The following is a 13,279-nucleotide window of genomic DNA, read 5'->3' as shown; positions in this document are numbered from 1 at the left end:
AGGGGCCATCTGGAGGGCAGAGGTTTCTCTCCAATTACTCGCATCAGACTTCTGCCTGCGATTGGCGCTCTGTACGGGGAGTCTCAGGAGGGATTAATATCTAAGAAGAAGGAGCGCTGCTCTCTGCTGAGTATGTAAGCACCATTTACTACAAATAATAATAACAATAATAATAATCAAGGTTGGAGGGAGCTTATTTAGTCCTATGTGCATCTGCATGATGTTAGAAATGTGCCTTTTTTTCAGTGGAACTGGGTAATGCAGTGCCGACATCCTATCAGCATAATAGGCTTCTCCTAATCTCATTGAAAACAATTAGAGCTCTGGCAATCAAATCAGATGCTGAATTGAAAAACCCTGATGGGGATTCTCCTGAAAAATAACAGTAGTAATGAATAAAGGATGGGGGATATTTCACTTACACATGCAGCATGCTAATAAAATGTGGGTCAGCTCAGAGGTGCAGGACCTTATAGAAGAAGCAAAATAAGTACTGATACTTTCTGCCTTAATCTAATGTTTCTGGAGTCAGGGTTGGGATAAATGTTAATAATGTTGGTCTATTTAGACAGGGCTTTTTATCCACCATCCTTTTACGAGGGAGATCAGATTTATTATCCTCGTTCTACAGACGGGAAGGGAGGGAAGAAATAGGAAAGCAGCTCAAGTGGTCAAGCAGGGCTTCAGGAGCTAAGAGCAGATAATGTTCCTGAATCTGAGTTCATGCCCAAGGCACCAAGATCTTGGAGATAGGTGATAATTCCTGGACTAAACATGTTGTGTTTTACACATATAATGATTTGTTTACTAGAGATTAAAGCAGCAGAAGGTTTACTCAGGCCCAAAGGAGTGTTGTAGAAGATGAAAACACCAACTTAAAGAAGATCTGGCCTTTTTTCTGTACTGTAGAGATTTACACGCAGCCACAGCCTCTTCTATAAATTAAAAATCACTTGAAAATTGTATTTTCTAGTCCCATGCTCTTACTGTTTGCACCTCCGTGCTGTCTTCTTTAGAATTGTGTTTTATTTGAGTCTTGTGATTAGCTGATGCTACGTGGATGCCTACTCATTTGGTTTAGTGGTTGATGGCTTTCTTTGCCTAGAACAGTCTAGGGATAGCAAAGACAAAGATACGAGTGATTTTTTTGCTCATCTGGCTGTGATGTGTTTTGCCTGGTACACCCATCTCATTCCCACTGTCTCTAGGATGGGGTTCTCATGCTCTTTGGAGAAACTCTTAGCGAGATTTTTGTGTCTTCTCGAGCCCATTTTTGTTTTGTCCTGGGTTTAACCCTTAGCAGTCTTCCCCACGTTAGGAGGTGGTACCCACCCTGGGCAGCATGTCTCTGAGGACGTGGGATTTATGCAGATATTTGTGAAAGCAGGAGCATCCAACCTCAGTCAGCGAGTCATTCCTACTCCCGTTCACTGACCCATGATGTCTCTGGTATCCAAGTCTTGTAGGAAGAGCATGAGTGACATGACATCCCTTTCTGACACCTGTAATTACCTCTGGAGGTTTAGTCGGGTCACTATTTCACCTTGGTGCTGGGCAGTGGTGTAACACTGAGCAATGCTCTCCCAGCTGTATTATGCAGGAGGGCAGGTGAGGTGATCATAATTGTTGCTTCAGGCTTTAAGAATCTGTCAAGCCATGAATATTTCATGAACACTTTGGTTGGTGTGCTGATACACAAGAAATAAAGTATCTGTTATTACTGAGGTAGAGCAGCCCAGAAATTTTCCAGCAGAATTGGGATTTGTCAATAATTGCTCAGCCAACAGTACATTTTCCTGGAGTGTATTTATTTTTGTCCAAATTGTCAGTGAAAGATTATCTAAACATACTTTTTCAGAAGCCAAGGTGCCTTGTTACATCTTTGTCTTTTCACCTCCTCTATTAAATCAACAATATTAGGAATTCTTTTTCAAGGTTTGGGTAGTCTAAAATTGACAGGGACTTCTTTTCATTCCAGCTCAGACTAAAAGAGAGGTTTGAATCGTGCAGCTACAGGGCAAATGCCAGCACACGGCTCGTCCCATCTGGCTGCTCTTCCAGGGCAAGGCAGAGCTGGGGACCAAGGAACGCAGAGCCGATAGAGAGAAACTACAGTAGCCCTGTGACTTGTGCAGTGCTGTCGTAAGCCCCTGCTCATCAATGCTTTTTCTACCAAGAAGCAAGGCAAGAGCTTCTTGACTGCAGCTCTCCATCAGATAGCCCGTCTCCTGCAGGTGATAGGCTGGAGGCATTTTGAATGTGATTTACATAAAATCCATCTTTTCCTCTTCCTCCTTGTTATGGATTTCAGTCTCGGAGATTGCTGGCAGAGTACTGGTTTCAGAGTATATTTTACACCTCCAGCAGACATGCTGGGAAATATATGGAGGCAGCAAATCTGTACTGGATTTCTGCGTGCATGTAATAAGAATGAGCAATGACCTGCTGTTTGTTGCAGGAAAACAGATGGGCCTGTGTGTGGTGCAAAGGCTTCAGAAGTCAATAAACTTTGCATATTTGGGTTGCACTTGGAACAAGAAGTGGTGAGAAAATAATTGTCGATAGGTTTAAAAGTGAGCTGGAAAAATAAATGAGCAAGCTCCTGGAAAGAGCCTTGTGGCATTGGCATTTCCACTGCTGGGCAAGGATGGTAGTTCTGGGCATTAACAGCAGTTTGTGCATGGATTGTGGGTCTTGGGCTGACAGCCACCCAGTACAGCAGGATCAGGAGGTATCAGGATTCAAATCCTGGTTGTGTTTCACATGCTGCTGGGCAAAACTGGCTTGGTATTTCTAGAGGACTCAAACTCAGTCTCCGAAATCATCATAAAGCTCTGGAACCGATGTGTTTCAGAGACTTAAAGAAACATCTATGAAGGTTGTTAGGGCACTCTGGAGGAGGCTTAAGGCTCTGGAGGACTCGCTGAGGTTCTGCGACACCTGCAGAGCGCTTCCTGGTGGTCCTTGGAGAAGATCTCTCATGCTACTGACCTATTCTCTTTTTTGCCTTCTTCATTTCAGAGTTCGCACCTTCCCAAAAGAGTCCCACCTGGGCCACGACACAGTCCGAGCCCTCATGTACTACGCCCTGAAGGTCTGGAGTGACATCACCCCGCTGAATTTCCATGAAGTGGCAGGTAACAACGCCGACATCCAGATAGACTTCTCCAAGGCAGATCACAATGACGGCTATCCCTTTGATGGGCCTGGTGGGACAGTGGCACACGCTTTCTTCCCTGGAGACCATCACACAGCAGGAGACACTCATTTTGACGATGATGAGTATTGGACCTTCCGATCATCAGGTAGGTCAAGGTGGGAGAGTTGCAGGCAAACACGAGGGCTCCAGTTTCCCTTCTTCTGCTCGAGGGGTTAGCCTTTGCTACACCTTCACCCCAGGTTGGGGATCCCACCTTCTTCTGGTTCCTCCTTCAGCCTTGCTAGCAAAACGACAACAGCCAGTTACAGTTTTATTCTCTTTTTTTTTTACTATTTTATTTTATTTCATCTCATCTGGCTAGAGTAGAGTTTTAATAAGCAGAGGGACTTTCAGAAGCAAGTGTTCCTCAGCTGCACAAGCCATCTGTGGGGATCAGGTCCCAAATCTTTGTGTCAGGTATGTTTTGACAGTGTCTCCTCTGCAGTCACCAGCTGCTGTTTTACTTGTCACACCACCTCCTCCGCCAGCCTCCCAGTGAGCTCCTTCTGCCTCAATTTAATGAGCTTGATTTTGTTTAGTGCTAATCGTCTTCTCTGAAACCAGCTAATATAATACCTTCTTTCTCCCGACCCCTCTCCTCCTTGCCCGCCCGTTGACCTCTGTCCCTCCTTGCTGAGCGTTCATGGGCAGGAGTGTTCAACAGATGCGCTGGAGGAGGTCTGAGGTTAAGGCTAAAGGTCTAAACAAGCTGATTCTTCAGGAATCAACCCGGTCCCTGGTTTATGCCACTGTGCGACCCCAACCAATGTCTCTGATGGGGAAGAAAAAAAACCAGCAGCTCTGCTGTGCAGACATGCCGGGCAGAGGCAAGCGCTGAGGTGCTGTAGCAGATGTGTTATGTGATAAAGCAAGGACTGGTGTCCCATTTAGTAGCTGGTGGTTGGAAACGCTTGTTGTAACCCAGGCTCGCGTGGAGAGGCAGGATCAGGGCCAGCAGCCCTGCAGGGAGGATCCCTCCAAGCGCGAGGGACAAGGGGATGAGCCTGACAGCGAGAAAGCTGCCCTCTATTTTGAAGGTCTTGGAGCCATCCAAGCTTTATCTTTTATTTATTTTGTTCTCCCTAGTAACTCAAAAATAACAACTTGGTAGGTGATATAAAAATATCCCCAAGGTTGTCAGTTTGGCATTAAAATGTCAGAAAGCGTAAGTCTTGTTCTTTCCTAGTGCCGAGGAAAACAACACAGGTTATAAAAATCTTGGCTGTTTACAAACACTGTAAATACTAGTTATCAAGGAAAAAGCAGAATTCACCAAAAATATCTACCCCTTGACACCTCCAGTCTGGTGGGGAGCTCTAAGGATGGTGCAGGATCAGCCACGGCTCCTTCTATGTGACATCTCCTTTGGCCCCAGCCATGGCACAGGCAGTGGGGGGTTCTGAGCTCCACAGAGACATTTCTGACCTCACTGCCTTTTTGTTACCAGACTTCCGATCCTGATCTTTGTAAGAACCGTACATAAAATCATTGCTGCCCTCTGGTATTGCTCTGCAGGGCATTGCTGTGCAGTGAGGGGCAGCAACTGCACAAGTGTGTGGCCCAGCTGGCCTGGGGCTGGGTGATGGGAATGCGCTGAGCAGGATCAGTCCCGTAAGGCTCCTGGGAGCAGTTTCTCCTTTGCTTTGGCAGTGGTGGTGTAGGTTTGGGAGCAGACATTAACCCCTGTTGAGATCTGACCTGAATGTCTGAGGCTCTGGAGAGTATGAGTGGGTCTGTGTGTGGTGTGGGAGGCACTGGGGGTTGGACTGCAAATAAGGACATTCTGGGAAAGAGAATAGAAGTGGTCTAGACTGAGGAAATGGTCATCACAGGAGGAATCGGTCTTCCATAAAGCCTTCCTGATGCCCAGTGTGGTGTTTGAGTATCAAAGTGTTTGCCTGAGGGAGCAGACCCTGGAACTGCAGCTTCACTAGAACAAAGTGTGGAAGAAGAATAGAATCATAGAATCACCAGGTTGGAAAAGACCCACCGGATCATTGAGTCCAACCATTCCCATCAATCACTAAACCGTGTTCCTCAGCACCTCGTCCACCCGTCCCTTAAACACCTCCAGGGAAGGTGACTCAACCACCTCCCTGGGCAGCCTCTGCCAGTGCCCAATGAACCTTTCTGTGAAAATTTTTTTCCTAATGTCCAGCCTGAACCTCCCCTGGTGGAGCTTGAGGCCATTCCCTCTCGTCCTGTCCCCTGGCACCTGGGACAAGAGCCCAGCTCCCTCCTCTCCACAACCTCCTTTCAGGTAGTTGTAGAGAGCAATGAGGTCTCCCCTCAGCCTCCTCTTCTCCAGGCTAAACACCCCCAGCTCTCTCAGCTGTTCCTCGTAAGACCTGTTCTCCAGCCCCCTCACCAGATGGGTGAGTCCTCTGGAAACAAGCTGGACGTGGTCACCTGTCAGGACAGCAGGGAGATGACCGGTGAGCAGGTGAACAGCTCTCTGTTTGTATGTGTGCAGGAAGGCATTTGCAGTGGATTTGGCCAGGGCACAGCCGCGAGCGATGCCAGCGTTGTGCAGGCAGGGAAAGCCCAGCCGAGCAGTGTGGGCAGGCGGACGCTGCTGGGTGCTCACCGGTTCCTTGGCACGTGGCTTTGCTCATTATCACAGGCTTTGACGAGCTTCTGGCTAGCGGCTGCAGAAATTTGGTATTCTGGACATCACAAAGACTGTGTCAGCAGCTGCTGCAGGGCAGGCATGAGATACGGGAGATGAGTGCTCTGGCCCAGCTCCTACTCCCAGTTAGTGGGAATGACAGATGATTGTGCTGAGGTCACCGTCTCACTCGTTTGTCCAACTCTTTCTCAGGTGCCATCAGTGATCTGGGAATAAGAGGACTGATCCCCAAGCTTGTGTGGGGCTGAGTACTCACGTTGTGGGCTTGTCTGGCTTGCTTTCCATTTTCATATGATACATTTCAGTCTCCCTTTCCAACAGGAGGAAAATTTCTTTCTCAAACTTCATCTATTCCAAAGCTTTTATTTCCAGTTTATCTAATGTGTGCCTATCCATTCTCTTACAGCTCACCCAACTCCAAAATACAATCAGCAAGCGGTGAGTTTTATTTCAATTTTGTCTTTATTTCCAGACGCTCATGGGATGGACCTATTTGCTGTGGCTGTCCATGAGTTTGGCCACGCCATTGGCTTGACCCACATCTCTGCCATAGAGTCTATTATGAGACCCTACTACCAGGGCCCGGTGGGGGATCCTCTGAAGTATGACCTTCCGTATGAGGACAAAGTCCGAATCTGGCAACTTTACGGTAAGTCTGAGTCCCTCACGTGGCTACGGCCTCTCTCTGCCATGGGGCGCACTGGAATCGCTATTTTCTGGGGTGAGCGGAGCTGGTAGAGAGGATAATGTTCCACACTACTGCTTCTTTGTCTTTGTGTACAGGAGTCAGAGAATCTGTGTCTCCCACAGCCAAACCTGAAGTGAGCAAAACTGATGATCATCCTGTCCTGCCAGAGCTGCCAGAGAACCGCTCCACTGTTCCGTAAGTCAAGTTCATTTCTTTTCAGCTGTCATTGACATTCCTGCACAGGATACACAGTAGTGAAGCTCTGCTTAAGCATCAGGATCCTGCCTGCTCACTCTGGCTTCCATATTTCCCTCTGGAGCTCACGTCTTCTGTTTAACACACAAGGAGTGCCCCTTCTTCCTCCCATCTCCTGATTATCTCCTGCACACTGTTGCTTTTTTCAAGCACTGTGTGTGGATACTTGCCAGCCAGCCTACATCTGAAGTGGTTAAGAGCAAGAACAAGTCACAGCTGCTATTTATCCTTTAGCTAATTTTTATCATTCAAGGCACGTCCAGAAACTCTGTGTCATCTTGGAATGCTTTGCAGAGACTCAAAACTTTGCTTGTGTTACTAGACATTTGTCCCCATCACCTTTAGGTGAACTCATCCTTGGTGAAATTTTAATCAAACTTCCTTTGTGGTATCCTGAATTGTGCATAACTTACCTAAATCTTTCCACGGTGAGCAACTCCCTAATGTACCTGTGGGGCTGAATATTGGAACAAGTGGACCAATAGCCTGACTCCAACGCAGGTTTGCATTCACAAAGGGCTGCTTATGCTGAGTATCATCAAGCAACTGGCGTGCCCTCATTAAGGGAATGTCTGGATCCAGCTCATTAATAAACATTGGAGTTACCGAGTTGCTTTTCTACCAGAGCAGCAGGACAATTTAGAGAAGAAGGGACATTGATAAAAAAAAAAAAAAAGGCAACAGTTCATGGTCGGACACATTTTTTCCAGATACCAGGAGCGCCCCAAGTGAGAGCAGCAGAGATGAAGCAGGTCACCTTCACCTCCTCGTCTGCCCCTACCTGGAGTGTGACCTTGAGGAATTTGCTTTGTCACTCTGTGCCTCAATGCCCCATCTGCAAAGAGGGGATAACAGCATTGAAGCATCAATAACCAGATTATTCCTACAGTAACGGGACCAAGAAGAATCTAATCTTGAAAAAACTATCCCTGTGCTGCAGTTACTTTTCCCACCTCAGCAGCTGCTTTCACCCCACTTTGCCCTGCTTGAGATGATGCCCACAGAACAGAGGTGATGAGCATCTTCTCTTGGTGGAGTCGTCTCAGTTACCAGGGGTCACAAAAAGGCTATGAGGGCCCCTACAGGACCCTTTTGCTTGAACATGCTAAATGCTATTGGTTCTTTCTTCCCACGTATCTTCTAATGGAGCTTGTCCACAAGGCTCTGTATGGCCATGTTTTGACCTATAAACATGAGAGCATTTCCCCCCTGCTACTGCAGGAGACCGTTGTCTCACACTAGCAAGAGGAGGAGCAGCAGGAAGGTCTTTTTTTTGTGCCAACTCCTTCTTCCTACCCCATGTGTGACTGTGAGGAGTGGATGGGATTCACCTCCACACCTGTCATTTTGTGGCCAAAGAGGGTTGTGAAGCTGGGGCTTGCAGCCCAACACAACTCTTATGTCGGCAAATTAGATTTGTGTCTCCCCATCACTCACAGCAGCTTTTCTGTGCATGTTCCCAGCATCCTCTCTTTGTCCTCCACCAGTCATCATTTCTTACTTGCACTCTGTAGCTTTTTTGGTCCTTTGTACCCACCCACCTTGTTAAAAGCAGCTCTATATCTCAGCTATGACTTGCCAGGTGGTTTTCACCAGGTATCACCTGGTATTAGTGCTCCTCCAGGTCCTTCTGTTTGGTCTCAACTGCTTTCTGCTTTGCAGCTCTGTCACCTCCCACTGGCATTTTGGAGCTCAACCTTGAAGCAGCAGTGTCCCCAGCTACTACTTATCTCTTATCCACCACGTGTCCTGCTGCCCAGGGGTGGGCATCTGACCAAGCATTCTGTGCCAACAGGGAGTGAGAAGCCAGCTCAGCCCTCACCACTCCTGCTAGCTGGTAGATGTGGAGTATGTCCGCACTTGACTCCCAGTGATCGTTTCTGGTGGCCTAGGGAGTGTCACAAAGCTCTCCTTGGAAATCCCCATGCACACGCCTGACTTTGAGCGTGAGGAATGACAGACAGACACAGCCTGTGGTCTTCTGCTGGAGGCTGCAGGGCAGGGGAGGTGCTGCCTGTGGGGCACTCGGGGCAAGGGGGGCACAGTGCCTGGTTGCCCCCTTGGGCCATGCTCACCTGAGTGTCTCTCCACAGCCTCAGGCGGGACGTGCCCAACAGATGCAACACTCACTTCGATGCGGTGGCCCAGATCCGGGGAGAGGCTTTCTTCTTTAAAGGTAAGTCCCCACTTCCAGCACGGCTGCTGCCTGCGTCACCCTGTGGTGGCATTTCTGTGACAGTGGCAGTATCAGGCAGTATCATAGAACCACAGAATCACCAGGTTGGAAAAGACCCACTGGATCATTGAGTCCAACCATTCCTAATCAATCACTAAACCATGTCCTTCAGCACCTTGTTCACCCGTCCCTAAAACACCTCCAGCGAAGGTGACTCAACCACCTCCCTGGGCAGCCTCTGCCAGTGCCCAATGACCCTTTCCGTGAAAATTTTTTTTCAACCTAAACCTCCCCTGGTGGAGCTTGAGGCCATTCCCTCTCGTCCTGTCCCCTGTCACTTGGGAGATGGGGATGAGCTGGTTCGGGGCTTGCAGATCCAGGGAGGTGTCTCCATGCTGCTAAGTCCTTTCGGCTCAAATCAAAGGGCTTAGACCTTTAATCAGTCTGCTGGCTGAGGACGGAGGATACAGAAATGTTAATGTCCACGTGAATCCTGGCTGTGGTGCAGAAGAAAAGCACATGACTCATGGCCAGTGTGCTACAGGACTGCAGAGGAGGTGTCCATGCAGGTGATGGCCAGGGACACGCAGTGGCATTGCTAGGGGACAGACAGATCACAGCTGAACGGGGACAACGGGGAAAGAGGAGAAAAAGGGATGTGGCAGAGATATTAAAACAACTGAGCAGTAAATTGAGGATTTATTTTAGATAAAAGGAAGGAGAAAACTATGAAACTGAAACATAATTTATTTTGAAATAATGAAAATGGATGCTCCTTAACCCAGAGCACCACTAACCTGTGGCCAAAAGCAGTTCAGTGGCACAAGCAGCTTGGGGGTCTGGTAGGTGGTTAGGAAGGAGAGACCATTGGAGGCAAACGCAGTTGCTTAAGTCGATGCAATGTACCACTGCTGTGGTGCCCACAGGCAACATGTGTCCCAACATCAGGACAGGTGTGTGTCCACATGGCATGTCCCAGGGTTTAACGCTTCCCTCTGGAGAGTCCAGGCTGGTGACAGTCCAGCACGGCACTTCGTACCACGTAGCACTCTGATCCGTCACACAGCACTGCCCAAGTGACCTAGATTCTGATATTCGTGCTATCAAAGTTGAAATTGGGGTTGAATCAAGGATGAGCAGATCAACAACAGCTCTCCACTGCTTTTTTTCTTCGTGGAAGTCTCCAGCTTTCCTTTCCTCCCATGCTTCACCTTCGCTAAACGCTGCTTGCTGTGTAATACTCAAAGACAACATGCACGCGATTGCAGAGCCATCTGGTTCCGTGTCAGCAAACACGTGCTGGCGGTGTGTCCCCAGGGTGTCTGGCTACTGCCGAGGATCCCATCTCTGCCTTTTCAGCTGTACGAAGCCTGTGTAGGCTGGACTCTGAGCTTTTCTTCCAATCTTTCCAAGATGGAACAATGCCTGCTGTCAACTTCTTTCCATCCCTGACCACCACTGCAGAAGCGCCTCCTCCAGGGATTGGGGGCCGTGTCTGAGCATGTGTAACCCATCTGGGTATCACAGTGTGAGTCTCCACTCGCAGGCAAGAACAGCAAAAGGGCTCCAGAGAATTCTATGCTGTCTGTGGCACAATACGGAGGCTGTTCCCTTGTGGTATTTGTTCAGATGCCAACTCCAAGAAGTCACAGTGAGGAAGGGAAAATAAGCCACAAGAACTGGTGTCCAGGATAAATGGCTGGCTGTCTTTCAGACAGAAAAAAAAAGATGAAAAGTAAAGAGAAATCCATCTCAGTGTCTATTTCTGGACATATTTATTGCGGGCCAAAATGCAAATGTAAAGAGCACAGTGTCAGTGGGTGCCAGCTGCGTGGCTGCTGCTGGAGCCCGGTCCCTCCCTCGGAGCCCCCATCAAACTGTCCTGGGCAGGATTTTAGTGACCTCCAGTGAGGAGCTCCCTGCGTTGATGAACATTTTCTTCTGAGCTGGTCCAGCTGGTTCGCGAGGTGGAGAGCAGCCTCTCCCACCACAAAGGCACCAGGCCTGGAGCTTCCCTGGGCTCCCAATCTTGTTGTATTGAAGGCGATGGTGGGTTCTGCGCACTTTGGAAACGCTGCTTGCTTTGATTTAGGTGCCTCACTACAGACTCCTGACATTTTAAAACAGCTTTGGCCTGTGTGTGTCTGCACGGTGCGTGCTGCGCTCTTGTCAGAGGCAGCCAACGTACCGAGAGCGTGGTACGCAGCTGGCATCAAAACCACTTGGTATTAAAGAAAGCAATTGCCTCACCCCATCATCAACAAGATGCTCAGGACAGCAGGACTTTACACTTGGCTTTCATCCTACTCAGTTTGCCAGCTCAGAGGGTGGTTTTATATCAAGCTTTTTAAACAAACACAGGGTTGATTTTTATTTTTTTTTCTTATGTTTCTGCATGCTAATGGCTGCAATTCCCCCATGGATCTGGCTTTGGCTGATGATGATCCAGGCAACCACAAAACTCTGGCGAGTGGGCTTGACGAGCAGGGGCATGAGGCTGGGGCCATTGCACTAACAATTCCTTGCCTACTCAATTGTTATATATTTTTGCTTTTTCCTAATAGCTTGTCCAGAAAACAACCAAACTAACCAACAGGCTAGGCTATGCCTGACTTTGAGGGTGGATTTAAAGCTTGCTTGCTGCAATTACACACCCACTGAGCCCATTGCTGCCAAAGGGTTGAAATGTCAAAAGCACTGAGGCTTCTCTCTGTTGTTTCTTGCTAAAAAAGTGAAAATTCAGCTTTGTCTAGTGCCTTGCTAGTTAGAGATGCAGAGATCATCTTTATTTAATTACATGTGCTTCCATCAACGTACAATAGCCACCAAATTTGAATTCTATTTTTTTTAACATTCTTTGTAAGAATCTGTAATTATGGCAATTCCTACCACATTTGAATGTATTATTCATTTGTGGGTCTCGGTCAGATAGAGCAAATATGCAAACTGGAGCAGAAGAACAAGAATATGACATAAATCCTTATAATTAGAATAAAACCCTCTCACTGCAGATGTTTAAGTGTTAGAGTTTCACCTCCTGCATTATTAGGCTAAGATCCAATTTCCATAAAATTTTAAAAGACGGTGTCACAATCTGCCGGCTCTGGAGAAGGGGCCGAGTGTCGTGAATATAAATCTGAAGACACATCTTTGGTTTCTGTTGCTTATTCCCCCTTGGGAATCTATGCAAGAGCAGATGTAAATAACGTGCAATAATTTCTAAAAGCCAATAGCAAAGATGAAACAAAGGTGAGAGCTGGCTCTTGGACATCTTGCTCTGCCTCAGATCTCGCTGTGTGGAGCTCTCTGGGGAAAACAGCGCGAGTTTAGAATTACCTCTAAAGTCATTAAGAATTCTTGGGAAATCCCACATAAAGCTCTTTCGGTAGGAAGAAATTTGGCATCCTTTCCACAGAGGACAAACCTGTTTCCTTTTCCATTACCCAACATATTGCAGACCCTTTCCAGGTGTTGCTGCTGGTGCTGGGCGTGTTTGCTTACACCACTGGCACATTCAGCCCCTGGGAGCGCTGCAGGATCCAAGTCCTTTGCTTATCCCACATCTCAAGACGGTACCAAATTCCTTAGCTGTGCCTCCTTCCTCACCTCAACCCCTTTCGGTTTTATTAATGTAGTTTCTTCTCTCTATCTTCTTACTCCCTTTCTTCACTGAATGCCTCTCCCCCATAGTATTTCTGTATTCCATCATAACAATGTGCACAATTCTAAATATGAAAGCAGGTGGGTACCCTGTGTGCTGTGGGTGCTCTGGGAGAGAAGAAATAGAGGTGCTTTTTTGTAGGCTCTTGCTAAAGGCTGTTGGTGCCTGGTCCCCGCAGCTCCCCGGAGGTCCCAGGCAGAGCAGGGAGGGAGGAGATGAAAGGCTCCTCTCACCTGCTCCGGCTCAGCCGTGCAGCTTCATGCCACAGCCAGGAGCATCACATCTCCAGTGCAACGTCTGGAGGATTATTTTGATCCTTAAAAGGGGATTTCTTCTAATGGCTGCCAGAAATAGAAAGCGCTTGCAGCTGCTGCCGGAGAGCAGGAGGCCTCCAATTCATAGCTCCCATCTCACGCGCTTTGCTTTCTGCTGCCGCAGTGTTTCCAGCACTCCTCTCCCCTGGCTGAAGCGGGTTGCAGTGTGGTTCAGTAATGTCCAGTCTGTTCCTCCAGGCAAGTACTTCTGGAGACTGACTCGCAATAAGCACTTGGTCTCCCTCCAGCCGGCTCAGATCCACCGTTTCTGGCGGGGTTTGCCGCTCAACCTGGACAGCCTGGACGCAGTCTATGAGAGAACCAGCGACCACAAGATCGTCTTCTTCAAAGGTGAGA

The 13,279-nt window shown here is 48.1% G+C and overlaps 2 protein-coding genes across 8 annotated transcripts in view; both read left to right on the top strand.

The window, feature by feature from the left end:
• Nucleotides 1-13,279, top strand: part of ULK1 (unc-51 like autophagy activating kinase 1) — a 138,484-nt gene that overhangs the window by 13,050 nt on the left and 112,155 nt on the right. The gene's annotated exons all lie outside the window — the stretch shown is intronic.
• The window catches only part of MMP17 (matrix metallopeptidase 17), a 69,897-nt gene that overhangs the window by 50,545 nt on the left and 6,073 nt on the right, over nt 1-13,279 (top strand). For all 7 annotated transcript variants that reach the window (XM_069870771.1, XM_069870775.1, XM_069870772.1 and 4 more), the window contains exons 4-8: nt 3,022-3,305; nt 6,301-6,477; nt 6,612-6,711; nt 8,865-8,947; nt 13,121-13,273. In XM_069870771.1, the coding sequence (XP_069726872.1) occupies nt 3,022-3,305; nt 6,301-6,477; nt 6,612-6,711; nt 8,865-8,947; nt 13,121-13,273 (797 nt within the window). The remainder of the gene's footprint in view (nt 1-3,021; nt 3,306-6,300; nt 6,478-6,611; nt 6,712-8,864; nt 8,948-13,120; nt 13,274-13,279) is intronic.

Source organism: Phaenicophaeus curvirostris, chromosome 17 (genome assembly GCF_032191515.1).
Source record: "Phaenicophaeus curvirostris isolate KB17595 chromosome 17, BPBGC_Pcur_1.0, whole genome shotgun sequence".
Taxonomy (NCBI): domain Eukaryota; kingdom Metazoa; phylum Chordata; class Aves; order Cuculiformes; family Cuculidae; genus Phaenicophaeus; species Phaenicophaeus curvirostris.
The sequence above is the reverse complement of the archived record's forward strand: the minus strand, read 5'-3'. Positions and strand labels throughout refer to the sequence as shown.